Raw genomic sequence first — 15,969 nt, 5'->3', positions numbered from 1 at the left:
GGTGTGTGTTTGGATTTGAGTTTTTAGAAATACCTTTCTTTTATGTCCTGGTAACCAAAGAAATTAAATTCAGTTTTGCATTTAGTTAATGCTTCAAAATTGCTGCTGAGTAAAGGCATTAGCAAGACGACAGCTGAGTAGCAGGACTTATCAGCAAACATTTAAACAGCTGTAATCTCAACACATTTTCTTGACATTTAGACTTGGTTGAAAAAATATTTGGCATCTGTTGGATGTCTTTCAAGAACATCCTTGGACTTTCTATTTACTTAACAGTTAAAAGAAATTAAATACACTTCCTTTCAAAAAAATAAGATTCTTAAAGTCATTTGGTTTAGAAGAGGCAATGGCTCAGTCCACACAAGAAATTTCCTCACAAAGCAAATAAGAGAGAATGTCCAAAATGACGTGAATGTGTTTTTTATATGTGAAAACAGATGTGTGTCCAGAAATAGTAGTCTGTGTACATGTAGTGAACACTATGTGTCTGAGTCTGTGTGTCTGAGTAAACCACTGTTTTACATTGAAACAGCAACATTTGTTCATTTTTGGGCAATTTTGCCATTGACCACTTTTGACAAAATAAATAACATCATTTCTTGTAGAATGATTTTCCTATAAGCCACAACATAACCTTGTTCCTGTTATTTATATACTTTTCAAAACTATGAGACCAAAACTCATATTTCGTTGCTTTTTAACATCTAGCTTGCCAGGATAGGTGATTTAAACTTGAACTTAAATATGTTTTTGTATTGTCTTTTGTTGCAGGTTCTGTCCCCCTTGTCTGACTCGATACTGGCAGAGAAGACTGTAACTGTATTAGATGACAAGGTAAATATTGCTTTATTATATATATTCTTGAGTCCAATTTAGCAGATTAAAGGTTCTACCAGAGGCCAATATTAAGATTAATTACATCTGAAAGCAAACAACAACCAAAGTTCCTCACAGAGTAAGTAAACACATGTTTATTAGGGCTGCACCTGTACACAATGAACTCAAATTATGCACATTTATTAAATAATGCAGCATCAGACCATGGCATGGCATACAAAGAGTGTTGTGATTTACTTAAAGTGTAAACTGTACTCTTACTTATAGCATGTTTAATGTCTAAATAATGTCTGATACAAAAGTTGTACGCTTGAAGATTCGCTTTTATTTTGTAATTATGCTATATTAATGTATCAGTCTTCCATTATTGATCTAAAGAGTTCCAAATGTGCTGAATCTACCCCGTTTTAAAGTGACTGACTTTACATTTTAGGATCATCATCAGAATAACAAACCTTTAAAAGGGGACAAAAACTACAACTTGAACTCTTTTAATATTGCTTTTTTTTTTTTTTACCTGAAGGTCACCATTTCTGACCTGGGAGTCCAGCTGGTTGCATCTTTGTCCCTTAGTTTGAGTCCAAGTCCTGTAAATTCTCAAGCCATACAGTTAACAACCACAGCTGCTGACCTGCTACATACACCTAAACAGGTAGGAGATCACTTTACGTCAAGTCTACATCTGCTAAAATTTTATGATCCTGTTATTCAGATTTACTTCTCGGCTCCAATAAGAAGATGCAGCTAGATGAGTACCCAGTTCAAGGTTGCATGAGGGGTGAGCATACCCCAGCTTTCATAGAGCCAGAGGCAGACACACTGAACATGGATGGATGAATTATATAAAAAGATTTTTGTTCTTATGAATATCTGTGATTTTACTCACACATTAAAACATTTCTGCAAGCCATCACATCCTCTCACTTTATCTAGTTTGGACATGTAGCCATGTGATTCACATGCAGACAACTCTCTGCCTTTAGGTTTTTATTACACAAGTGAAATGATGGCCACCATCGTTGCCTGTTCCTCTCTTCACAGTAATTCCCTAAAGGTTGTAATCATGGCTCTTAAATAGTAATTCTGCACTGCGAACATTATCTAGATGCTATCTCTCCCATAATCAGTTTCAAATTAGGGAAGTGTAACTTCAAGGCTATAGCAATTACAGCAGCAACCGATTACAACAGCCATTTCTTTTTTTAAATGAAACTTCAGGCCCTAAATACAATCCAGTAAAAGAAATTAAATCGCAACAATGATGCCCTCCTGGGTTTTAAATGCACCTTAGAACACACATGCATCAACACTACATATGAGCGGGCGGAGGATGGGCGTCCAGGTACACACTGGCTCACTCCTTGGTGGCTGCTTATCGGGGCCTGGAGCCTGGGGCTCGCTCAGGCCACTTCGGGGGTGGGGTGCCCTTGGCCTCTTGGCCTGGGGCTCGGTCACTCTGGCACAGCTGGCTGCCGGCGGAGCTCACGGGCACGTCACTGCAACCCCCCTGGCTTCTGCTCCGCGGCTGCTGAGTGACCCCTCATCTGGGACTTTCCTCAGCTTTTCTGGGATAGTGGCGCGGCTGCCCCTCTGTTGGTCTTCCTTGGTCTCTTGTGTTCTGAGGGCCTCTGGATGTCTGGAGTTTTGATCTCCTCCATACCTGCTTCATGCCCTGGTGGACGGGGCTGTGGCCCCCCCACACCCTCTAGCAGATCATTACATGAAGGAACCTTTTAAAAACAAGTGCATTCATGCTCACAGGTGTACACACGGGTGCTCACACACACAAACTACACCCTTTTTGGCTCCTACCTCAAAGCACACTGTGCGCTGTCGATCTTAGGTGCTGCACAATAATGTTTAATATTTAGTATATAGTGTTATATTCCCATAGATCATCGTGATGTTGTTTATTCTAGTGCTCTCGTTTTCTTCGGCTTGTTTTCTTTTTTCATTCTCAACAGGTGAAATTTAAAAAGTATCTACTGTTATCTATTGTTAGCTAGTTTATTGAGATGGTGTTGTTTTTATTATGTTGCTCTTTGTTGTTTGTTTTCTCTTCTGGTTTTTTATCTCCATACAGGTGATCCAGGTGTTTTGTTTGTTTTTCTTTCTTTTTTTTCTTCCCCCCTTTCTCACCATCTCTTCTCCCCTCTATTTTTCTTTCTCTCCCTCTCTTTCTTTCATTCATCTCCCTGTCCTATCCCCCAGTCATGTCTGTCCCGTCTTTAAAAAACGAAAATAAAATAAATACATAATTATAATAAAGGTCAATCAAATGGACCAATATGGCAAGGCCATGATGATCCACTTGGTAAAGTAAATCCACTTGGCATCTTTCTTGGCCTTCAGACAACTATTCTGATGGCTAAAGATCCAAACTGGACAGGCAAAAATAAATAAATGAATAAAAAAAATAAATCGCAAAATGAATTTGTCACCTATGTTTACAAACACAGTGAAACTAAAATTGTTATAACATTTAAAAATCTTTTTTTAACCCGTCTCCATCTCCACTTTGATCCATTATATCATCACACATACCCGTTAACACAGTTAACAGGTACCATTTACTTATTATTCTTGATTTTTTAATGACATTGCCAAAGTTTATTTTATACCTTATGAAGTTATATAGAATATGTTAGGCTGTCTTCATACTTATTTTTGTTTGTTTGTTTTAAAATTGCCACAACATAAATACCACCCAAGGGCTAAGCAGCTCACCTCAATCAAAATACAGGTTTGATCCTGCAGTTTATTAAAAAAAGGTACTAAATCTTACTTACTAGGTTATATCAGTGCATTAGTCTTTTTATTTTTATTAATAAGAAGAACAAAGCTGTTTGTCAATGTAAATCTGTGAAGCAGGACCATTTAAAGAAATGGTTTATAAAGGTTTATCTTATCTGATATTATTTTAAGAAAGAAGAAAAATCTTTGCTTTTCTTGTACATTTAGTGTGAAATTCAGAAAGTATTTTTCTTTGGATGGATTTTTTTCCTGTTGTAATTGAACAGGAAAAAGACAAATCAGAGAAAAAAAGTGTTTCTGTCCACAAAACAGGTGTATAGGTTTTAGTTGTCAATACTGAATAATGAAATGTGTTTGGGAAGCATAGCATTGCAGACTAACAATTATGAAGGTGGAAATGTACAATTGCTAACATCTAGTTTTAGCAATTAGATTTTAGCAATTTTTTAAAATTAATTTTTACATTTTTTTTTATTTTCTTAAGCTACTTTGAAAATCTAGTTAAAAAATTGTGTAAGAAAAGAACAAACTGAAAATTACGTGTGGTCAGCATTTGGACAAATACATTTGTCATGGGTCTGCGGCGGCAGACCATGTGTTTCTTTTTAGCGGACCCAAATACAGACACTCGAGGAAGGGACAAGGTTGAACGAAAAACACGCTGTTTATTGAATGTGGAACACGAAAGTACAAAATAAGAGAAACCAAAACCAATAGCTAAAATAAACTGGAAAAACTTAACTAGAAGCAAAGCACAGGGATAATGGAAAAACTAGGGCCCAGGAACACGGGAGAAGACGAACAAGCAGCCTCACACTGAACAAAGGGACACAGAGGGCTTAAGCTTGGAAGGATGTATGGCAGGAAGAGGCAGATGAGAGAAGGAGTGAGGGAACACGAGAGAGAGGGGATGAGAGAGCACAAGAGAGAGAGACATGACAGGCTGGGGAAACATGGAATGACACACAGGAAAGGGTGATGAGACATCATGACAAGACAACATGAAAACTAAACATAGGAGCCCAAAAGATACTGAAAAATATAAAACCAAAATATTATACACAAAGAAATCACAAAACACCATTAATTCTAAAAGGCTGGGACAAATGACCCAAGACTACGACAACATTATGAAAATGCCATATACCAGTAAATAAGATTAAAAAGTTACACAGTTGGGTCTTTGACACTTTGTAATATCTAATATTAGCTTTCCAATTTTTTGTGCTTCTCCTGATAACATGTTTGAAATTACTGTGGTATTAGATCTGGATAACTATACTGGGCAAAACCTGCAGAAATGTATGGAAGGGGTTCCTAAAAGGTTAAATGTCAGCGACATCTCATGCACTTGATGATTTTACACTGCCCTAAGGATTTAGCAGGAGCATGCCACAGTCTTTTGAGTCTGTGAATGTGGACTTTGAGTATTTTCTAAAAGGTGAGTGACTGTGGGCCAATCTCAGAGTCGAAGAAAGGTGTTCCATCAAGTAGTTCCCAAGCTTATACAATAGCATTTAACAATTTCAATGATGTTAAAGTGAACTAGAAAGCATATCTGTGTAGGTTCTAAATCATACATGTCATTGTAGTCTAAGGAGCTTGGACTTCTTTAAGTTTCTTGAAGATATTCCACCTCTAATCCAAGAAGCTTCTTCAGTTCTAAAACCAAATGGTGGACAGTCCCTAGGGGGAGTTGTCCCTTAAGAGGGTCACTGACCCACTATTGATCATGTCCCTCATCGCTTGGTGTGAAAAAAGGCATGGGTCATTATCAGCAGAGGTTTTGGGTGAAACCATTGTGAGACCTTCCTCACCCTATCATGTGACCTATTGTGATCACCTGATGCAAGATGTGAGTGGGGGTGAGGCACTTGGAAAGGGATCTCAAAACTTCACTGTAGGTGGCAGACAGTTGGTGTCGTAAGCCACCTCTTCTGTTCAAAGATGGTCAATCACAGTGGACATAGATGACCTCTTTCACTACTCACTTCGTTAAATAGAAAACTAAAATGCAGACACTTTTAGAATGGCACGTTGAGTGCATAAAATGTGAACTTTACCAAGGAGCCAACTTGAAACTTACAAGAGTCCAGCAAGTATAAAACTGTATGACATGGCCCATGATAGGAATGTACTGTGATGAACAAAAGCAAGATCAGGTGTTAACAAGACCAAAAAAAGACAAACATAGGAAACATAATAGGAAACAGATCAGAAATCACAGAGACAGGCGAGGAAGTAAAATAAAGCAAGGCACAAAAGAAGAAAGAGGGAACAGCCAATAAAAAGCAAGGACTCTTTGTTGATGTCAGTTATCTTTGCTTGAAATATCAGATGGCAACATTCTTTCTATCTTGTGCAAAGAAAAAGTATCAGTGATAGATATTCTCTTTGATCTTCTTTCATAAAAGGTCACAAGAGGTTCAACCAATGTCATTAAAATATATTTTAATGAATGGATGAACTATTTAAAAGCTGTAATTGTGCAGGGTTTTTCTTTCTCTATTTCAGGAAGCTGGGATCAGTGCATGGATCCAGTACAGTGATGGTTCAGTGACACCATTGGATATATATGATCCAAAAGACTTCCTACTTTCAGCTGTCTCACTTGATGAGAATGTCATTTCTGTTACCAATCAGGTACTGGCATCTTCCTTTATATTGTCAGCAGTGCAAACAAGTGACAGTTTTATACATTTGTAGATCATGCTTTTTAGAGCAGAAAGCCCAAATTCAATTCAATTCAGTTCAGTTAAGGTTTATTTATAGTTTGCAAAGTCATAACAAAAGCTGCCTAAACGCATTTTAAACTGTAAGGTATTAACTTCCACATTCTCTTTGTCATTTAGGAACAGCACTGGCCCATTGTAGTAGCAGAAGGTGATGGGCAGGGGGCATTGTTTCGAGTAGAGATGGTCATCTCTGAAACTTGCCAGAAGTCAAAAAGGAAGAGTGTGCTGGCATCTGGAGTTGGAAATGTTATAGTTAAGTTTGGAGCAAAAAATGACGAAAGAGGAGTGATGGGAAGAGGGGGGCAAGATGATGGTGGAGGGTTGGATAACAGCACCAGTGAACAACGGACAAAAGATGGAGGAGAGTGGAAATCCAACAGTGCAGCAGTGGACCGAGAGGAAGGAGCCATGAGGAAGGTATGGAAAAAAAAAAAAAAAAACAGTGAGGAAAGGATATTTTTAAGAGTATTTTCCTTAAACTGTAGTTTTAGAGTTTACTCACATTGGATAAACACATTTAATCATCAAAGTTTAGTTTGTTTGAGTAGTGTAATCACTGTGAGTGGTTGTGCACCTTCTTGGTCCAGGGCATTCCAGTATGTCACACATATAGTCTGATCATTATCCATCCTTAGCACAGAGCTCCCAATGTTTCCTGCCTCTGTGAAAATTGCTGTGTTAAATATAGTAAATAACATAACTATGTCGCTGCGCAGTGTGCGAGCAGGCCAGCAGGAGAATGGGGAGAGGGAGTCAGTCTTGTGTAATAATGCCGTATTTACGTGAATCCAAATGAATATACAAAATCCACATATTTTAACCATTTACTATATCTGTGTTTTCGTTTCCATTTTCAGGTTAGCTCAACAACCAAGAGTACAGTAACCCATCGTGCTTCAGGTGGCAAAGGTGCTGGTGGTGGCAGCAGCAGTAGTCGTGGCAGTGGCCCCAACCAACCAGGCGACTACAGTAGCTACCCAGCACCAGTGGAGGTACCGGGGACTGGAAACAGTGAGCTAACCCAGCCCACTAGAGGCCTGTCAGACCTGGAGATTGGGATGTATGCCCTTCTGGGAGTATTCTGCCTGGCAATACTGGTTTTCCTCATCAACTGTGTCAGCTTTGCTTTCAGGTAAAAAAAAACAAAAAACCCCTGAAAACCTAAACATGTTACTCAGCAACAAAACATGATGCACATTAAATACTGAGGCAGGTCCATTATGGTTAGTTAATATATGGGTAGAATATAATGTGAAACTGAAAGGATCTATGAACCAAAAAGCTGGTTTTGACAGGTAATCGGTATGGGCCTAATATGCCCATATTAGGTAACCATTGTCTATTGGAGGATTAAAATTTAAGCCAGATCAATGTCTTGTACAAAGTTAAAACCTGTAAGAAAGCTTATTCATTGCAAACAATATTTAATGATGGGCATAAGCACCTTTGCTCAACCACATTATTTTGTGAGAGAAACCTTTTGAGAGAAGTCAATTGAAAATACAACAATTTCAAGTGTAGAGATTGTTGTCTGATTTTCAAGATCCCATTGATACACTCAGTCTTTACTTTTTAGAGAGGTAACTACTGCTCCAGTTGGGAGTGAAGTATTCATATCAACAGGCTAGTTTATTAGAAACACATATCACTGAGCCTAAACAATTATAAAAATAATAAATAAATAATGAATTACCCTTACAATAGCAGGAATGTTCAATGAGCTTATTTTACCTGCGATAAGATTGCATCCTTCCAGTCATCCTTCGTCCTGCTTTAGCCTCTAAAATCAGCTGATCAAATGCAGTAATCAGTTATCTGTTCTTTTCTGATTCTGTCCTCTCCTTTTTGTTTCAAAATGGCAGAGAACATTAATTGCTCTGTGGCTTATTAAGTGATCAGTGGAAAGCAGCGGTGGTTGGCACAAAAATCCAGCATACCTCTCAGATAAATGTTTTTGCATTAAACATGTTTTATGTTCTCATATCCTTTGTGTGCTGCTATTTTGTATGGATTTTAAGAGACAAATCAAATGACAAATGACTCTCACCAAATGTAAGTTGATAGTTCCCAGCAACCCAAAACTGGTTAAGCAGTTGAGAAAATGGATGGATGGATGGATGGATAACAGACCCGTGATACATCACTTATTGCTTTGCTAGTACCATGAAAACCTAATATTGGACTTAATTCTCCTTCAAATTTTCTTGAACTTTTTAGTGATATTTTGATGGGGTGAAATCCTCAACTTTTATCTGAGTATTAATTTTTGCAGTCATTCCTCTGATAATGCCTATAGATTATAGTCATGAAACTGCATCTGTTTAAATTTTTACCTCCATTGATGTTTCATTATGAATTTTCCTCTGCAGATACCGTCACAAGCAAGTCCCAGTTCTAGAGGCAGGAGGCAACATGAACCATGCCCACGACTGGGTGTGGCTTGGCACTGAGGCTGACCTTTTAGCAGACCACCCTGACCAATGCCAGGGTGGCATGCTGGATGAGTGCACCACCATAATTGACCGCAATGAAGGGGGCTACGAGGAGAACAAGTATCTACTGAATGGGGCTGGTAACACCTTGGTAATGGGCATGGGCACTATAAGTGGGAGCGGTGGCAGAGGTGGACATCGGGGTGTCACCCATGGACAAACCTTGCCTAGATCTATTCCAGAATCGCATCAGTGCCTTTCAGCAATCACTACTGGTGGCAAAGATGCTACAGGTCAAAAGGAGCATCTGAATAATTCCCCCCAAGCCACAGCTGCAGCTGCTGTTGCAGCGGCCAAACGCAAACGCGTCAAATTCACATCTTTTGCCACTGTTCTGCCCAATGATAATTCAGGTGGTGGCCCATACACCAACTCATCAGTCCTGGTGACGAATGGGAGTGAAGATGATATCAAGTGGGTGTGCCAGGATATGGACCTAGGTCAGTCTGAAATCAGAACCTATATGGAAAGGCTACAAGACAATCTGTGACTGATGGGAAAGAAACTGAGAAATGGCGGGGCAGAGGATTAGTACAGTAGGGGGAGAATGGACAATGAGTACAATTCACCTATAATGCCTTTGCAGTGGATATATGGAGGGAGAATGGGAGGGATATAGGAAGCGTGAAGGGAACATAAAGTGTGATGATGTGTCTGGAAGAGTATCTAAGAGACATTGTGTTGGGTTGGGGACGCTTACATTTAGCATCCCTTAGGCTATGAAAAGCATCACTAGCTCACACTAAAATTAATGGTAGCAAATAATAAAAAACTTTGAGTTTTTTCTGTTTTATTTATTGTGAAAATATTAGTGTAAAAATCAATAATAAAGTCACTATTGTTTTAAATGTTTACTTTCAGAAAATTAGTAAACCATTGTATAGATACTTACAGTAAATTCAGGGTACGTTATTGGACAGACATTTGTAAGCCACTTTACATTTAAACGAGGATGGGAAGGACTTACATCATGTCCTGCCTTCAGAAGTCTTTTTTACTCGTGTGGTTTATTGTCAACCTTTGCTGTGGCCGTTGACTAATCATTGATCTACTTTTGATATACAAACATTTACCTGCCGAGTCTGCAGAATGGTTACGTAATGAGTTCTCTGACGAATATGTGTTGTTGGTTTATCATGTGACCCATTTCTTATGGCATTTCTCATAAGTAACATGTGAAATGTAATAAATATATATAGTCCAAGTACTCAACTAGAAATTCAGGCATTTTGCAGTTACTAGTGGGAATTGCCATTCAGCTCTGTATTCAGGCAAATGTGCTCTTTCTTGAAACAACAGAGTGTCTTGAGAGTTGGAAAATGATGTATCTTACAAAAGACTGTTTCTCCCTTGGATCCAAGACAGAGGCATTTATTCTTGCACAATTACAAACAGGAAAGGACATTAGCCATATTTGAGGCTGATTTTCTGTTTTCCCTGCAGCCAATGATGGCTTTCTCCCTCTATCCAGAATCACTCCTGTCATCCCCTGGCCCATCTCCTTGTCTGTGATTGGACAACAGTAGAACATTTGTGAAGTAAAAAAAAAAGAAAAATACACACACAGTGAAACACTGAGTGTAAGGGGACTGACTGAAGTGTCTCATATTAAAAAAAAGGAAGTGGTTGGGCTTTGCAAAGCCTGACTGAGCACCTAATAATGAAGATTATTTAAAAAAAATGTACCACATAGGCAACCAGACAGACAGGAGTACCTGCAGTGTTGAACATTGAGATAACAGGATGTACTGAATGACATGTGAATGGATAATGATAATGGAATGGATACCTGACGAACAGATATGGATACGTACCAGCTTGTTGAACATTATTATGAATATATTGTTTTTTTTTTCCTTTTGTTTGTCCTTTTTGATAAATAGAAGGTTTTTATGTTTTTCTTTGTTATGTTTTTCCCTAATTTGGGAAGATATTAACTGTAGCGTTTTATTTCAGAGATTTATTAAGAATTAAGAATATATGATCCTTTTTTTTCCTTCTAGACACCTATTTATTTGAAATCATGTTTGAGAGGGTGAGGAAGGAATGACAGGGCAAGGACAAAGACTGAAAGTAATAGGCCTGCTGGTGAATGATAGCACATAAAAGAATAAGTGGAAAGAAGGACTCAGAACAGGCAAAGGTTGCCTCACCTTCGTTAAGCTCAGGTGACGAGTCATGAAGAACCGACAATAAAAAAGGAGAACTGTACGATGTTAAGATTGCAATATTTATTTATAAATGTGTTACTGTTTCAGAGTACACTGTATGTTGTAAATAAATAAACATGCTTCAAAGTGCTTGTGAATAAGATTGCAGGCCACTAGCCAACAACTTGGTGATATTTTGTACATTTTACAGTGCAAATATGGTACACAATACTATCTACCACCACAATGTGAAAGTGATCTTATGGGTTCTTTTTTTCTAAAGATGTTCCGGTCTTTACTTCAAGTATTGAATGAGTTCTTGTCTTTGTACAGGGTAGAAATCAGTTTACCTCCGTGAGATGTAAAAATGGAGGCCATTACACTCAAAATTCTTTGAGAAGGGCGAGTCTCAGAGGTCCATTTAGGAAAGCAAATTAAACCAACTGTCACAATGTTTTTTTAGTGGGCTCATTCAATTGAAAACAAGGGCATAATTTTGATTACTAAAAGCATCTCTATTTTCAATCATTTGTTAAACAAGAAACATTTGAAAAATACACGCTGGCATCAAAACACAAATGATTGGGTCTGAAATGGAAAGAATTGGGAACAAAAAGAAAATGCGGTGTAAACAGACACAGATAAGAGACCTGAGCTGATGCCAAATGGGGAATAAAAATTGCTGTATGGCCTCCACCAAAGCAATAGATATTCTGACTGATGATGACAACTATACTGTATGTTCTGGACACATTACTGTATCTATCCTACTCTGCTCTCCGATGTAGTTATAAGACTGCTGTGCTCCAAAGGAACAGTCATATGGATCCTAGTTCAATAGTTGCTTAAGGTATAAGTGTTGCAATGCTCTCAGTTGAAAAGTCTTTCTTAAATTGCTGTGGATGTATTCATACTTTACAGCTTTGGAAATCCATTTTACCTACTTTTATTTTTAAAAAATATATGGATGTCAACTTAAAAAATACAAGGCTATTTTTGAGAGACTGCAGATTGGGTATTTCAGCTTGCACTGTATTTGATATCAAAGAAAGAAATACAGTGTTAAAAAAAAAAATATAACAATGTCAGCAAAAACCACAATGTACAACACGCTTATTAAACTACTGCTAGCTTGTCCTGAGAGAAATAGTTTAACTTATTTGCCTTTACAAATATCAGAGATAACCTCTCTAATATTGGCTGGTCTTTACCTCATATAAAACACCTTGAGATGGCTGTTATTGTGATTTTGCTATATAAACTGAATCCAGTTCAATTCAGTTGAAATGAAATAAAATAACTGCCACAACTGGTAGCTTCCAGAGGGTAGAGTTAACTCATGTTTGGTGCCACCGGTAACATTGCACAGATTTAGGCAGAATTGTAAATGCAGAATCAAGATAACTTTTTAATTTTGTTTTTCTTAGAAGTCATCTTTATTGGTCAATTAATGCCTTATATCATATGGCAATTATTTTTCTACAGATTATTCATTTAATTTTTGTTTTGTTTCTCATAGTTGCACATACTACTAAGATGATTAGGCGTCTTTTACAGTCAATATTCAACATGCTGCACAGGAATAGTTGCCTTATTTTTCTGACAGAAAATGAGCACTGCTTTGTTTTCAGAAAAGTTGTCTAACTCTGCAGATGTCCCTTGCCATTCCAAAGCTTGCTAGAACATTCCAACATAGTATCAGTCGTAGACAGTATAAAAGATGGTTGTAGCTTCTGGGTTGTGGAATATGAAGCCAATGCAGAAGTGCCTTAAATCTAAAGTATACTCTGTCACAAGGCCACCAGATGACAATAGCTGTTCTTGCAGAGACTTTATTTTCTTATATAAGTCTACTGTAAAAATGGCTTTCTGTTTTGACCTGTTTTGATCTGTCTTGACCCGATGTGTTTATGAACTTAGTCGCTCATTTTGGGTCGCATTGAATGCAAAAAATAAGCCTATTTTATAAAATCTTGGTCATTTTTAAAAAAAAAAAGAAAAAAGAAGAGTATTATCCATGGTATTCTGTCATCACGCTCACTGCCTAAAAATCTATCAATTATAAGTCATTATTCAGTGAGGAAATCACATTTCTTTAAAACTAAGATGGCACAATAAAAGCACTAATCTTAAGGCTTCATAAGCAGTGGATTACATCATAGTAACTACTTCCACCTTTTACACTGGCTGTGATACCAGTAAAGTTGTTGTCAGACCAGTGCACATGACTTCTAAAAATATGCATTTAAAAAAAACTATTTCTCTTTGATAACGCCAGCTGATAGCAGTAGATCAAGCAAGCAAAAACATTCTTTTATAGCAGGTACATTTGACTGCTGAAAAATCCAACCTCACCGAAACAGGTTAGATTTTACAAAATCTATTACACTGTTACATAGTCACACATGGGCAGCAGTTTAATATACTACAGAGTAGAGGAGGTACTAGCAGACATGAGCCCTAAAGTTGCTATTTTTTCCCTTTTAATTATTATTATTTTTTTCTTTTTGCCTATTGTCATTGTTTAAAATTGGTTAATGGAAGCTAATAAAATCCCATAACCAAAAAACTGGCCGACTGCTCCTTGTTTTATTTCCATTTATCTATCCATTTCTGCAAAATAAATCAATTAATTACTTAAAATAAAAAAATAAAAGCCTTTGGTTTTTTAACATGATAATATCATGATTTTACTCATACTGTAAAAGGCATGCACGTGCACATAGAGAAACACACCAATTTTTTTTAAATTTTAAATCCTGTTTTTAAACCTCTCGTGGGGCAAAGAAAACAGGAATTTAGCTTTTTATTCAAGCAATAAATGCTCATTTTCCAAAACACAGATTTGGTCTAAACTGAGATTTAGATTAAGTTTTTTTGCACTTTACAGAAATTTTCTGCTTAGTTGGGGCTAGGCGTAAACCACGATTTGGGAAACTGTCTGTTATTGGGATTGTCTAAAATGTGATACGACACTAATCGAGACTAATCGATTCTCATGCTCTTGGACTTAAAAGATTGTCTGAAACTCTTGCTTGTGGATGATTGTACAAACTGGTGTAAAACAGCAAAAAAAGCAATTTATAGACAAAAAAGAAAGCGCAAAGCACGTTTGTTTTGGAAAATCTTTAGACAAGGTTTACAGCCCTACTCTTCTCATTTGTACTTTTGCAAAAGGTTAGTCAGCCAACAAATCAGATCAACAATATCCATTATTTAATTAGGAATGAGCAGCTCCATCATAGACGACTCAAAGCTACAAAAACAAAATTCACTGATTAGCATTCCTTGGATCAGAGATGGGAATAAATGAAAGCAGAATCAGTTCTGTTCTTTGTCTAATTGATTCAGTGTCTGGTAGCTTTTGATTGATAAGGATTTAGCAATTCCGATTCCATTATCAGTATTGCTTATTGTACCCATTCCTTATTAATTTGTTATTGGGTTCTCACTGGCTCCACTTTGATAGTGACCATTATTGCCAAGCAGCATATCAAAGGCATTATATTCATGCAATTAACTGCATGCTGTGTGGTTAAATGTTGGTTTAGTTGGAGGTATTTCCCTTCTTTGCTTTCATTAGTGTTGGGGTCATTACTCAAAAAAATAAAGTCATATAAGTTTTCTCTTAGTATTTAGGTATGAACACAAAGCCAAAAACGAAAACCAGCATAGAGGCACCACAAAACGACCACCACAGTGATTCTGCTGTACAAACATAAACAGGTAGAAATGGAGGCTGCAGCCTGACTGCTCATCAGTTTGTTACCTATTGAAGTTCAAGGTCTGACTGTTGGGTTGGAGTTGGCAAACATTCAGCTTTAACATCACTCTGAGTTCTTGGCTAGCTTAGCATTAGCGGGCTGTCTGTGCAGATTCGTGCAAAGAGTCAAAGTTGTGTTAGCAGTATAATGGAGCTGTTTTTGTCCTAGATGCTTTACCTTCACGGTCTCATCCTTTTGTGCAATAAAAATTAAAAGTTATTATGCTCGATTAGCAACAGCTGAATGCAATGAGAATGGGTTCTTATGAGTTAGTTAGGAATTACTGTGTGGAATTACTGAAATTATTTTCCTCTATCTTTCTTTTCATGAAGCAGATAAGTGTCAGATGATTACATTTTATTAAGTGATGATTGTACCCAGAGGCCAACTGATTCTTTGAGAACCTTTAGGAACTTTAGTAAGGGGTCTAATCACATACGATTTCTATAAGCTGCCCTTGGGAGGACCAGCAGGAATTTTGATGATGGAGAGGCATTTACACCCAAAGTTAATTAAGATAAAGGTTTGTATAACAAATATATTTGAAATTAGAGCTGTATGATGAAATATACATTTGATATCAAATACTTATAATGTATTCAAGATTTTATTGCCACTCTGCTGCTCTAATAATGGTTAGTAACTGTTACTGTTACTGGCTTTATTCCTTGTGGCTGTGTAGGTTTCCTCAGTAGCCTACTCCAGTACTCAATAACCATTCAAAAGAAGCATAGTCTGCCTGGAAATAATAAAATCCTGACTCGCTCACACAGTTTCTTTACCTACCATGGTAGGTGTCTTGCTTTTGTCAGCTGTGCAACGTAATGATACCCATGGATAAAGAGGACTCATAAATTATTTTCCCTTATTTTTCTACTAGCTTTTACCTGTAAGGCTTATTATACTGACTTGAAAGAACTGTACTGTTTTAAAAAGTGTAAGTAGGTGGTAGATGGACATTTGTTTCAGCTCATTGCTCTACACTATTAAAAAAAGTAGACCTGAAATCTGTACAAAATATTACCACCATAAACTTAATTTCTAGGGTATCAAATCCTGCCAATTATCAGTGACAGCAGCATCTCACTTCAGTGTGGAGGGTAGACTTGTAGTCAAGACCGCCTAATCCGAGACCAAGACAAGACCAAGACCAGCCTAAACCGAGACCAAGACAAGACCAAGACCAGAGGGTATCGAGACCAAGACAAGACCAAGACCAGAGGGTATCGAGACCAAG

The 15,969-nt window shown here is 37.5% G+C and overlaps 1 protein-coding gene across 2 annotated transcripts in view; it reads left to right on the top strand.

The window, feature by feature from the left end:
- LOC102214996 (transmembrane protein 132C) overlaps nt 1-9,594 on the top strand; it is a 281,137-nt gene extending 271,543 nt beyond the window's left edge. For both annotated transcript variants that reach the window (XM_013912144.1, XM_013912145.1), the window contains 6 exons: nt 772-834; nt 1,361-1,489; nt 6,106-6,234; nt 6,444-6,743; nt 7,184-7,458; nt 8,696-9,594. In XM_013912144.1, the coding sequence (XP_013767598.1) occupies nt 772-834; nt 1,361-1,489; nt 6,106-6,234; nt 6,444-6,743; nt 7,184-7,458; nt 8,696-9,308 (1,509 nt within the window). In that variant the 3' untranslated portion in view covers nt 9,309-9,594. The remainder of the gene's footprint in view (nt 1-771; nt 835-1,360; nt 1,490-6,105; nt 6,235-6,443; nt 6,744-7,183; nt 7,459-8,695) is intronic.
- The last annotated feature ends 6,375 nt before the right edge of the window (nt 9,595-15,969 follow it).

The sequence above is a fragment of the Pundamilia nyererei genome, unplaced genomic scaffold (assembly GCF_000239375.1).
Source record: "Pundamilia nyererei isolate P.nyererei 1_Seehausen unplaced genomic scaffold, PunNye1.0 scaffold00082, whole genome shotgun sequence".
Classification (NCBI taxonomy): Eukaryota; Metazoa; Chordata; class Actinopteri; order Cichliformes; family Cichlidae; genus Pundamilia; species Pundamilia nyererei.
The sequence above is the reverse complement of the archived record's forward strand: the minus strand, read 5'-3'. Positions and strand labels throughout refer to the sequence as shown.